The sequence below is a fragment of the Saccostrea echinata genome, unplaced genomic scaffold (assembly GCF_033153115.1).
Source record: "Saccostrea echinata isolate AGI-Se365-2 ecotype Australia unplaced genomic scaffold, CSIRO_AGI_Sech_v1 ptg000009l, whole genome shotgun sequence".
Taxonomy (NCBI): Eukaryota; Metazoa; Mollusca; class Bivalvia; order Ostreida; family Ostreidae; genus Saccostrea; species Saccostrea echinata.
In genome coordinates this window covers 49,492,057-49,506,290 of record NW_026889758.1, presented here as the reverse complement: position 1 = coordinate 49,506,290, position 14,234 = coordinate 49,492,057, and the positions used below count along the sequence as shown (strand labels likewise).

The following is a 14,234-nucleotide window of genomic DNA, read 5'->3' as shown; positions in this document are numbered from 1 at the left end:
ATTTTTCTTAAATTGAATCATTTACCTATTCTCTGTTAAATTTTAGTTCACTATAACCTTACAACTGTAAGAAAAAAAAATGTCCACCTAAGCCAGATTTAGTACTTACGAAAATATACACTGGTCACCTTAACTCACGTGAAAGGGTTACAAAATATTAGGGAGACCAATTTTTTTGTATATTTTTACCTACAAGTTTTCTGTAAAATTTAGCGTTAAAATGGTAATTAATAAGCCCAAGTACCAACAAAAATGCATTTGGTTTTTATTTCAAAACATAGGGGAAAAAGATAAATTTTGTCTACTTAAGCCAGATTTCATGGCTTTGGTCCCCTAACCCAGAAATCAGGATTATATATATATATATATATATATATATATATATATATATATATATATATGTTTTTTCTTTTTTTCTTGTTTTAATTTACCACCTGTCAAGGGCAAAGGATCACCTGAAATTGACCAAACAATAGACACACACCAAGTCCAAATGTAAGGATGGGGAGCATTCTTTAATCTATACACATTCAAATATACCCATATCAGTCCAATTTCATATCTTAATTGTTTTGTTATTTGATCTTTTGATTGATTAGGTATGGGGTTATATATATATTTTTTTTTTTACAAGAAAAATATTTAAGTTAAGTGCCTGGGCAGTTTTCCTACTTCACACAAAAATTGTCAGCATTTTTGTTTTTATAAAGCATAAAGGCAGTTGTGCCCATGGAAAAAAGTAAACATCTATGCTGATCTTTATATCTACTAAATTTATCAAGGACACCATTGTCCTGAAGGTGAAGTGACTGGGGAAAAAACCCTAACCCTCCCCCTTTAAACTTGTTAAAATGTTACATGTAATATTACATGTTGATGGGATGTAATCCTTTTAGCATAGAAGTAACACTGAACAGTGCAGTTAAGGATACATGCTACAAACAAAAAATCGGATGCATCAATTGATATATATTTTTGGAATTATTATCAATTCCAGTGAAGTGTACTGTTTTGCATTACGTCACAACCTATGATGACAGCTGCGCTCAAGGTAAACAGTACATGCCTCCTAACCGCAAGCTTTATGACTGGTAGTTTCTCCTTATCCCTGATTGGTTACTCATGCAACAGACTATTTCCATGTCAAAGTTGACAAAATGATTTGACCAATCACACAGATCTTATACCAGGGGGCGTGAATTGTTTATGCTTGGCACATCTGTTGAAATAGATCGTGACGTGATGTGAAAGGCAAACTTCACTGGAATTGATAATATTTTGGTTGTAAAATAGAACCATATATATATCAAATCTCTAAAATATTAAGAAATTGTAGACTATTTAATGTTCAAATTTCTTCATTTTTGCCACCACCCTTATAAATCTATATGTACAAATTTGTCATCACTTTATAGGACTTCCTGAGAATTTTGAATGAACAAGAGGTCAAGGGCCTTAACAATCACCTGCAGAGTACAATAAAACTATGTTAAGGATCCACAGAATGTCAATTTCATATTCATAAAATAAAGCAAAATAGATATGTTGCTCAAAAAAAAAAAAAAAAAAAAGAGGCCCACGGGCCTTATAGGTCACCTGAGTATCATGTAACAACTTTGCCACAGTTGGGTTCAGTTTTAAACCAAAGGCCATGAAATTTACAATTTTGAAAGAGGCGCACTTTCTCATCATAACTTTACATTTAGTTTGCTTACTTAATACCCAGAAGCATAGCAGAGAATTATCAAAGAATTAATGCATTTTCACTATGTAATCATTAGAGCCCTGCCCTAACACCAGAACCCCTGACCCAGGGGCCATGAAATTCACAATTTTAGAAGATGCATCCTTACTCATCATAACTATGCATTCAGTTTGTTTGCTTAATACCCTGGATCAAAGAAGAAGATTTTAAAAGAAATAATGCATTTAACTATATATTCAACAGAGCCCTACCCAAACACCAGAAACCCTGACCCTGGGGCCATGAATTTCACAATTTCTGAAGAGGCACCCTTATTCATCATAACTATACTCTTAGTTCATCGGCTTAATAAGTCTATGCGAAAGTCTAAAATTTTTACAGGACATAAGGTCTGGTAAAAAATATATATTTTACCAGACCAAGCATTTACTTACCAGACCAACATTTTTTCTTTAAATTCAATCATACATCATTATGATATAGAGATTGAAAAAAAGGAGGGGGAGGAATTCTCACTGTTAAATTGAACCTCAAATAGATCCAAATTTGAGATTATAAAAAAATTATTTTATTGAAATGAACAAGCTTACTATTAATAATTTTCCTTTTTTTAAAGGTAATGTATAATTCCATACAATTTTCTCTTTTTCTGGTTATTTGACACATACAAACAAAATACACATTGTCAAAGATTTTTTTTAAAACTTAAAAATTAATGCACTTTAAAACTATTTATTTCTTTCCTGAAGTATTACAGTTACTCCTGTTTAATAATGAAAATAATTTCGCCAAACCGAATCTACGTATGAGCTATCTATGGATCTATATTCCATGACAGTGGAAATTCGAGTTAAAAATAAACGATCATGACAGGATTCTTATAGATTAAAATTAAACATGTATTACTACTAAATGGATCAAATAAAGGATATGTGTGGACAGTAAGACCATATGTACATGTAAATTCAGATTTTTAGGCCTTAATTTTTCATCGGATAATCGGTCCTGTATCCTGAATTTTTTTACCGACCCGAACTAAATTTTACCAGTAAAAACCGACGGTCCGGTGACTTTCGCATAGACTGCTTAATACTCAGGAGAAAAGGAGAAGTTGTCAAAGAATTATTGCTTTTTTACTATGTAATCATTAAAGCCCCGCCCTATCACCAGAACCCCTCACCCAGGGGCCATGAAATTCACAATATAGGAAGAGGCACCCTTACTTGTCATAACTATGCATTCAGTTTACTTACCCTGGATCAAAGAAGATTTTTTAAAGAAATAATGCATTTTCACTATATATTCAACAGAGCCCAACCCTAACACCCCTGACTCTTGGGCCATGAAATTCACAATTTTGGAAGACGCACCTTTCATATGTTATGCATTTCAGTTTGTTTGCTTAATATTCAGGAGCAGAGAAGAAGCTTTTTAAAGAAATAATTCATTATCACTATATATCCAAAAGCCCTGCTCTAACACCAGAACCCTTGACCCTGGGGCTATGAATTTCACAATTTAGATAGAGGCCTCAATGCTTATTACAATCAATGCCAACAGTTTGCCTGTTTGATGTCCAGGAGTAAAGAAGAAGATTTTTAAAGATTGCATTAATTAATTTTGATGGTTTTAGCCCCACCCCTCAGGCCCTCGAGGGGTAGGGGTCATGAATTTCACAATTTTTACTTCCCTTCACCCATTGATGCAATACGCCAAATTTGGTTGAAATTGGTTCAGTGGTTCCAGAGAAGAAGATGAAAATGTTCAAATGTTAACGTACGATGGACGACACCCACTGACAGACGTAAACAGATAGCAATAGGTCACCTGAGTAAACTCAGGTGACCAAAAAAACAGAAATAAGGCAATCAAGTATCAACAAATTCAATGGTTTGTCTAGTACATGTATAACTTTAACTTGCCATTGTTCCGGTAACAGCCATTTTGTCATATTAGATTAAATAGTGTTTAAGCATAGTCCTGTACAATACCCAGCAAATCATTGGCCAACCAAGTAGCCTCTCTGAGTCTTTAGATAATATTCATTGTAAAAAAAAAAATAGGTATTTTTGTCTTATGTAAACTGTTTATCACATCTGACCATTAAAAACTATTAAGTAATTTTTTTGTATCATACATTGAAATTTCTTGTACAATTTCTTTCATACAAACGACCTATTAATTAGTAATTGAAGAGATTCATTATCATAGGTGAATTTAAAAGGGTTTTGGCCCCACCCCTCAGGCTTAACGGTGACAGGGACCATAAAAAGTTCACAATTTATGTTCCCCTTTGCCCATAGATGCTTTATACTAAACAAGCAAAATTGGTTTAAATTGGTTCAGAGGTTTATGAGAAGAAGTCGAAAACATTCAAAAGTTTACAACAGATGGACAATGCACTATGAATGAAGACAGACCAAAACAGATAGCAATAGGTCATGCACTTAAGTGACAGATTTGTGTAATTTTCATAGTGGAATTAAGTTTCAAGCAAAAGGTGTAAAGACAAAGAAAAAAATTAAGGATAAATGTTATAACAAAAGAGTATAAAGGTATACCATTTTCTATTCATGGTAGAAAGAATCAAAGATGAGTTGAGAAATGGTCACCAACACATGGAGATTCTTTGGGTAATTTAACATGTTTAAAGAAAAGCAAGTGCTTACAGATTTAGTAGATCACTTTAAAACCACTAGATATTTTTCCATTAACTATTTCTATATGATCCCTATATAAACAGACTAATAGCCACCTCATAAAATTAAGAAGTGGAAAGTACGCATTATTCAGGGATTTGACACTCAGAGCATAAAAATGATGCACAGGGTTAATGAGTTCAATTAAAACTAGTAATAAACCTCTAGTTTGGCCTCTCCCACCTCAAAATGTTGCCAAAAAATGAGAAAATGCACAATTAATAGCATTAATTAATGAATAAAGCTTTAAGGAGATCCAGATGACACCTGAGTCATGTAGGATTTGATAGATGTAGAGAAGTTCACCACCTAAAACTGAGTGAGGTAATTCTGTTGATATTTCATCTTAAACATGACACTGACCTAGATGAAATTTACGACAGAAAATACTTAATTTACAAAACGTTCAAATCTAAATGCTTTAAAAATCATTTTAAGCAGTAAATAATTTATACATAATATAATCTACATTTAATCTTCAATGACAAATATTTTATATTGATTTGACTTTAAAAGAATTATTTGTTAAAATAATAAGATTGGTCAATACACCCACTTAAGTAATGCATATATTGGGTTTAAAATATGCACTTTTAAGACCAACAAGAGGAAATTAACTTTTTAACTAGGTCCAAATACTATTTGCATCACAGACTTGATGATAAAATTATGCAATTTTATAATGATATATATGCTAGTATAAAATGTTAGCTACATCAACTCTTAGAGAATATGTCACTGACTGTCTCCAATTTGCTTTATAACCTAGCAATCTTCTAATCTATACTGGCTTTCTTACAGATGTAACCTTTAGGATAATAACTTACATATACAACCCTATTCATGGTTTATTAGTAAATTTCTTTTTATAGAAAAGATGTGATATAAATTTAGCTTTAAAAAATATTTATGCATATCATGAATAGGATATAGTAACTACTGCAATCCAGGAGATGAATGATTATACATGTCAATGGTGACAATGGGCACACTAAACAAATGGAAGAGCAGATGGTTGATAGAATCTGTGTACACATGTCATTTCCCTTCTCGCATGATTGAGGTCATGTGACATGTTGCCAAACCACACCCACTACATAACAAAACAACAGTTCATTCACAGAAAATCGTGAATGATCTCGAATCATAAAAAAAGTGATAATGGTTTTCCCAATGAACTTGTTAAGCACTGGAGGTTTCTCAATACCAGTATACAAAATAATTAAATTTTTTCTCACATCAATCCTCGGAGCATTTTCTAGTACACACTCATCTGGTTCTCTCTCAATGTGTGTGTGTGTGAATAACAAAGGTTTCAATCTGACCTTTTCACCCGCAAGCAACTGACTTTAAAAAAAATTCCACTTAACATCAGCAGATATACACAAAAGTCAGAGTACTTCTAGCTAAATGGCTACCTACACAGAAGTAGTCCCACACTCTGAAATACTTACAACACTTAAGCACTGAAGTAGCCTTGTTACCATTATGAAATTTCTTTGAATTATACAACATAAATGAACAATGTGATCCTACAATAAATTTACATACATTTTTTTTTCTCTTTAGCAATACTTACCACAATATATCCATCCAAATGAAGCAATGGAATAAGAAAATAAACAGAAAAGAACAATGAGTGAATTAATCTTACCAAATTACAGGACACTTATATTAGCACTCCGTTCTATTAATAAATAATCTACATTCATACATACATATATGTGTGAATTCAATGCTTTATCAACATAGAAAAATCAATTTCTATAGATGTGTATGAATATAATCATATTCATTTATGAGCTTTATATAACACCTTTGCTTGTAACTGCTCTCAGACTCCTAGATGATGAAAATTATTGAAGATGAAATGCATTTTTACTTCATATTGTATAACTGCCCTACCCTAGGCCTTGAACCTCTTTGGCAGAGGTAAAACAAGAGGCCAAGGGGCAAAATGCTCACCTGAGAAACTATGGCCCTTTATCAACAGATTCTTTTCCCCCTATTCTGATTTGATTACACATTGTGGCCACACCCTTTCGCAAGAGGGTAAAGATTTGAACAAACTTCAATGTACACTACTTGAGGATGCTTCCATATGAATATGACTTAAACATGACTTTGCTGTTCTTGAGAAGATTTTTCCTATATATACTCCTATGTAAAACTTTCCTTCATCGTGGCCCGACCCTATCCCAGGGGGTCATGATTTGAACAAAATTGAATCTACACTACCTGAGGATGTTACCATATAAATATGACTATAATCATGACTTTGCTGTTCATGGGAAAAAGATTTTTAAAGTTACTGAAGGACAGATGACAAATTAAGGCAGATGTGACTGATCAGGTGACTGAAAAATGGGAATAAGGGTAATAGGACAGACAAACATGGTAATATCTGTATATTTCAAAATGTAACAGGAAGATAGGAGACCTCTAGGCAATCCATCTAGCAAAAATATCTACTACTGAAAATGTTCAAATAAAAACAGATCTTAGTGCAGCAATTATCATGCTAAGCTGTAATCCTTACAGTTGGGATAAAACTTGAAAGGAAATTGTATGTACCACAACACAACTGAGAATTTACAAGTGTACATCAGAATTCTGTCTATGGCAATGAAAACTTCATGGCATAAAAAAATAGAAAAATTTCTGAAATAACACCTCAAACAATTTGAAAGAGCAACATATTGACTTGAGGAAGGAGCCTGGGTACCAATGAGAACTTATTGTTTTGCATGATTCACAATCTGTTTGTTGAAGCATGTTCTAATCTGCTGCCAATCCTGAAATTAGCTGTGCCGGTTAGCATTATTACAGAGCCAGTACGCAGGCATTATTGATCACATCAATTTGATCAATGAAACACTAGGCAGGACACACCACTGTTCAAATACCACACTGCTCATTAATGTATTTAATTATTCTTGGACTAGGTGCAAATTTGACCAACAAATAATTTTTCAATGCCAGCTATTGATACATCATAAAAATTAATGTTGTTACTTCTATTTTCCTTTTTAATTTTATTCTTGCCATGGAAGTCCGATTTTTTTTTTCTTCGATACCTAAACACTCCCTTCCTTCATCTGTTAGTGTAAATCCCCGATTAGATTACTTTATACATGCTACAGCCAAGCGTACTGCAACGCTACTAAGCATGCTAAGCAGAATAAATGAACCAATGTTATGTCTGGGGAAACAATAGAAAAGACTTAATTATTAATTCAGTACTGTTGGGTGGGAGTAGGAAACAGTGATTAATGGCTCAACAAGTACGTCAAATGGAGTCTAGCATGTCACAAGCCAACATCTACATAATGTCTTGACATCATAATTAGGTCACTCTCTCTGAACTTAACCAATCCTGTCCTACAGCAGAACTACCCACATGCTGGTGCATCTCAAGTTCAATTCACAGCAGAATGTCAATGTCTGCCAGAACAAAAACCACTGTACTTTAATTTTGTTGTCACTGGGTCAATATGCATGACTACATACACTAAACACTGCCCAGAAATGCCCTTATCGTAGCATGGCCAAATATTATTTTCCTAGCCAAATACTATTTAGTCTATTTAGTATAAATATATATCCCCAACACCTACACCTACAGTCATATACCTTCGAAATCAATAAAACAGACTGATGAATGCAAATTTTTCAGTCTGCATTTCCTCAGTGACTGCTACAAGTCCCAGTAATCTACTTTGTTTAAACATTTTTCTTTCAATTTTCTACTGTAACATATAAACGCATAAATACTTGAATATGAGGAAATGGCAAAAAGATGCATCTCAAGTAGGCTTCATATTGAGGGGATGCTATTTCACTACAAATGATCACATACTTTAACTTTACAATGAAGGAGGGGGTGGAGAGATGACTCATTCAGCATGTAAACTGTCCTCTTCTGAGGACCCTTGGCTCCACTATTCATTGATTATCAATTTTTTTATGATATTAACATTCAGTGACTGGACTTGATAAAACAAAAACTAGGGCACTGGTCTATTGGGTCAGTATTTATATCATTTGTGGATGGTCCTAATTTTTAACAGCCTAATAATCCAGTCAAAAGCTTCATTGATCTGGGAAAGCTAAATACACAACATTGGCACCGGCTGATATCAATTAGCAGGGCTATGAATGAACGGGCACACCTAGGTGCTACAGTCTATGAATGGAGAAAGGTTACCCATTGATTTTTGAAGTAAAACACAATGACGACTCCGTACTTTACAATGCCAAGTGGTATCCAAACTAATTGTGTGCTGTAATGCTCCTGCTGGGAATCTAGCCAAAATTCAATCTGCTGAATGGAGAAACAATACATTGGACTTCAGACTCATTTCAGTTTCAATTATGTAACTTTTTTTCTCTCTCTATAGATCACCAAGACAAAAACTAAAGTTCATTGCTCTTTGATCCTCAGTGCATGTACTACAAATCAGATGAACAACTTCCCATTTTATGAAATTGGCCCTCTTTCAATCATCAAATTTATAAGGGAGTACAAACTTCAGCTCATTAATGCACATAATATGCTGGTATGCCTAAAAAAAATCACATATCAATTATTCAACATATTATGGCAATGTGTATCAGATGACCACTATATTTCAGCATGTTTGTTAATATGTAATGTGATTTTTCCCCCCTAGTCTAATGTTAAATATAAAAGTCTGGAGCTTTGTTTTTATAGAGCATGAAAATTTGGGCACTTTTAATTAAGCCATGCATACTGATGGTTCCTTTCATAAATCATATTATAATAAGCTATATTAAAAATACTAAACCAATACAAGTGCTCTCTGAGAGAACGTAAGTATCAACAAATTATTAAAAAATACAATTCATTATATGTTGTTCTGCTTGCTTTCATGTTTTCATAAGAGAAAAAAAAATACATGATTAAGATATACATGCCGCCATGCAGACGTTCGGGTTATTGGATTTAATAGTTTCTTAAAATAAATGTTTAATCTACTGAAAATAAACACTGACTAATTCAGGAAGTAACTGAAAGTTGACAAACATTTAACCACAATGGAATCATGTAATCAATGAAAAGATCCCTACATACTTGCATTCCTCCACATGTCACATGTGTCTATTTTTAGCCCCTGATGCAATCTTGCAAAACATATTTACACTTGCATTTACATACAATAACTATAAAGGGAATAAATATAGCCATATTCTCCTACCAAGGTGGTTACACATACATGTCAAGATCTAATTAAACATTCTTCATTCTAACACCTTTCCCTCCACAACCTTTCACTGATATCCACTGATAAAGTAGAAAATATTTACAGACACACAAACCAAAACCATCTGCCCAATTTAAGTGAATATTGAAAAAAGAGATTCCTTCTTTTGAGTAATATTTGAGGATAGAGAAAATTGAGAAAGATTTCTTGGTATCAAGGAGACCAAGACACATATCAAGCTGAATTCTCTGATTCATTATTGTCTTGAAGTATATATATACAGAATCATATTACAGTCAAACCTCATTATCTCAAACGTGATGGGACCGAGGAAAAACTTTGAGATATCCAGGAGCTCGAGATATCAAGGGTAAAATACTAAACAAATAAGTGGTTGATCACTTCGACATATCCATGGTAATCGAGATATCCGTGTTCGAGATATCTAAGTTCAACTGTGTATCTTTCTGGAAATTTGTATATGCATTAATTTTTTATTGAAAAGCACAAAAATTCTACTTTAACCATACATATATGCATTTTTAAGTTCACATATTAAAAAAAATGAAAATTAAAGTACTCCAAATAAATAATTTAAAAAGTTAGCAGTGCATTAAAAAAAATTTCCTTCTGTATGTGTAAAGAAAATTCAGGGCACAGTCTAAAAATAATGAGGAAGGAACCAACTTATTGTATACCTGGTGTATATACCTGTCTTATATGGACACTACTGTTTCCATAGAAATTTGCTGTAGACAACATTTTAAATAATTTAATTTACTGAAGGGACTAAATTTTTTCATTGTAAGATTTCAGAATACACAATATCCGAATTAGACAAAATTTACTGTATATGCATTTAGAGAGATAGAACTTATTTCAATGCATGGGGCTGTAATACTCATATCCATACAAAATCAACATGCAAAAATGTCTTACCATCCACAATGTCATTAAAAATCTTACAATTATGACATGTCAAAAGAAGTAGTCTACAGAATAATTATTGTTTGATAGTAAGAAAACCCTAATGTAAATGGAAACTAAAATGATATTTGTGTTTTATCCATGTAAAGGAACCTTCAGATATAACGTACCGTCCACAAGATCAGCCACTGCACTCCGGATTCCCTTGTCGAACGCCTTTGCATCATCATAACGCTCAAAAGTAAGACCAAATCTTTTAGCATCAGTTTGCCAATGATGAAACTTGGGGTTGGCTTTCACATAGCGAATATCTCGCTTTAGAAGGCAGTCTAGAACAACCTGCAATGAAGTCAACTAAATATCATACCTGTATTTGAAAACACTGGTGTAATCTATCTCTTCAATCTTGTCATACACCATTTATCCACTTCCAATTTTTATATCATTTATTAAATCATAATCAGAATTATTCTTTCTGTTCTGGTGTTACATCAGAAACAAATATCTGTTTAGCAATACAAGTACTTGCAACATTTTTTTTGTTTACAAATATGACTTAAGTGCATGTATTTAAAAATTTATGACTTTGGGAGGCAGTTAAAAGTTTAGAGTTCCATGCCTGACTCCTAACTTTTGATTTTTTTCTCAGTTGGACTTGTCCTTACGATGAGATATATGTTGCTCTTTAATCCAACAGAAAGCTTCACCCTCATAATTAGCTTCATCAGTCTTCCCAAAGCTTCACAAAGGTATCTAATTTTGTCTTTTAAACCCTTAGCACATGTATACTTTGTGCATAATCTTGTATAAACAGGGATCTCGTACTCATAATAATTTTAACATTATTTGCCACATGTAATCAGAAGCCCCAGGTGTGAGTCCTTAGTATGTCAACATTGGCCTGCCATAACTATTCTGTACTTTAATGAAAAATGTATACATGCTTTGTTGGCAATTCACATATTCCTAGACAGATTTTAAATTAAAGATGAAAGTCATCACAGTATGATTACATTTTGGGATGGTGTACATATACTTCCATAATATCTGGTGGAAATTTTGTTTTTGAGGTAAATGTACCATATTGTGGAAGCATTTAGTCCCTACCTGCAAAATAAACTAAGCACGGTTCAAACCCATCACACCTTCCAAATGACATGGACAGCCAATAGGTCCTAGATTCTTCTTTTAAAAAAGCATTTCTAATGTTTATATCACTCAAATTTTTATTTTTTTAAAATAATTTATGATTTTAAGAGATCAAGATTGAGATCATGACAAAGATTTTTTTATGTGGCCAAATCATGGTAAGATTCAAACTCAATGCTAAATACTCAGAGAGTAACCCAGATTTGACAATGAGAATGAATGGTTCAAGTCTGGTTTCTGGAAAACTTAAAACAGCAGAATATCGGTTATCTAGAACATTGATATCTTGAATACATGGATATTCTAAAGTGAGTTGGAAGTCACAACCACTTTTGAATTCCTTTCATGTTTTTCAACTTCAATATCTCAAATCCTCAGATATCTAAGCCCCATATATTTGAGGTAACAAGGTTTGACTTTAAAATTTTACATCACTTCTTTCTTTTATCAAGCTTGAGATATATAATGTGTATTATAGACATGTATGGTTATTATAGTAATGACCTGAAGAGTTTGTTCAGCTTTCTTTGACAGGAGTGGATCATGAATTTAAATCAAACTGTGCTTAGTATTTTGTGTGATTTATGTAGGAATACTCATTTAAAATGGTTGACATATTGACTGGAGCAAGTGAACAAGCAAGTAAAAATCAGAACTTACTTGACCCACATATTTTAATTCAAAAACAAATGTTTAAGTGATAAAGTCCATTATACTGCATATTTTGGTAAAAAATGATTCACATTTAAAATTACTCCCCCCCCCCCCCCCCCCCCCTTCATTAGAAAAATCACTAATTTCAACATGTATGTCAATATATATGCATCACACAAGAATGGTGATATGAAACAAAAACGAATGAAAGACCTCAAAATAACCCAGTCATACCATTTTGACCAATAGGTGAAACATGCTGAATGACCAAGTGTCTCATCAGTCACATGAAACCTGATTTTAATCCTATACATACCTGTATGTATTTGTATCAATGATATTGTCTAAATGCTCATACACTGTTTTGCTGCCATACAGTTAGAGCTATCAAGCTTGCCAATCTGAATTTTAATTATAACTTAATTAATTTCCTTTTTGCCCTGGGATCTGATATTTCAAATTTTGCAATTTTCAAAAACTTCAAAACTTTTGGCTAATAAGCAAAATTTTGTATGCAAACTTTGGACTGAATTATCAACTAATCATTAAATCCAACACTGATGAATGAAAAGTAAGGCATTTTACAATGCATACCATTCATATCTATTTTACTTCATTAAGCCAACATTTTTTTATAAAATGATTTACGGTAGCGCCGACTGCAATTTTAGCTAAAACCAAAAAAAAATAAAAGTCCCTGTTTTTGATTTTATTTTTGAATTTCCTGCAGATCGTAAATACAAGTGCACTAAGAAAATAAAATAATGTGCAAATAAGTCGTCAATTCTGATTGGCTACTTAATTGAAAGCCCTTATTATCATCCAATCAATTGATGTTTGTTATCAACTGTTTCGGAAGTGTATAAAACGTGCCAACATGGATGCAGAAATGTCAAATTTTACGAAAGTTGAGAATACACAATAGTTTTTCCAAGTCAACCATACATGTAGCTAACAGGAAAATCAATTAGAGTTTGTCCAATGACGTATTTACGTCAGAGTTAAAAAGAAATTAAAAGAAATGATCATCATAATATTCTGACAGGACTGTCACTTTCGCAGTGGGTACCGTATACAGTAGTTCTCTTTTACAATTTTGATACCTCTGATGAACACGATAAATGAACGGAGATTGAAAATAGACGTTCGAATTTTATGAAGAATAAAATGTGAGGTATCTAACTTGCATGTATATCCACGAAATGTTTTCAAACTTGTAACATCATGTGCGGCACTGCACAGACTGGAAACTCATATGTATTTTGTTGTGTGTTAAATAGTTTTAGAAAAGATATAAACAGAAACTGCACACGAAACAGTATTTAATGTGTTAATACTTTCAAGCTTTCAAAAGTTTGTTCATATGCATTAACGTATGCTGTATTGTAAAATACAGGTTTAATTCATGATTCTGGGTTTTATATTATATTGAGATTCTCTTTATAACAGTATTTTCCATTTTTGATTAGTTACATGATTTTTTTCAGTACTTTGAGCATAGTGAGGTTCTCATATAAACTTTTTTCTTTGGTCATTTTGTTTTAATCATGATGATGATGAATATTTTGATAAGAAGTTCCTTAGATTTCCCCCATTTCTCATAAGGGTTTAATAGTCTACTTAAATTTTTGTGTTGCAGTTATCATATTTTAAGTTCCACACTGTATATTTGGCAATTTTTATCGATTAATTGAAAATAAAAAATCAGACACTTTTTCCAATTTTATTTTTATTTTTTTAGTCGACTGCATAAAATATGGAATTTTATTTTTATTTTTATTTATCCCCCCCGACCCAATTTTTCAAAAAAATTTCCCGTAAATCATTTAATAAACAAATGTTGGCCTTATTTGACAGATTGTTGTTTAAATTCAG

General features: G+C 32.6%; 1 protein-coding gene across 1 annotated transcript in view; it reads right to left on the bottom strand.

Moving 5' to 3' along the window:
* LOC133182996 (sprouty-related, EVH1 domain-containing protein 2-like) overlaps nt 1-14,234 on the bottom strand; it is a 74,601-nt gene that overhangs the window by 43,857 nt on the left and 16,510 nt on the right. Inside the window, exon 3 of the mRNA XM_061317904.1 lies at nt 10,727-10,895. Coding sequence (XP_061173888.1) covers nt 10,727-10,895 — 169 coding nt within the window. The remainder of the gene's footprint in view (nt 1-10,726; nt 10,896-14,234) is intronic.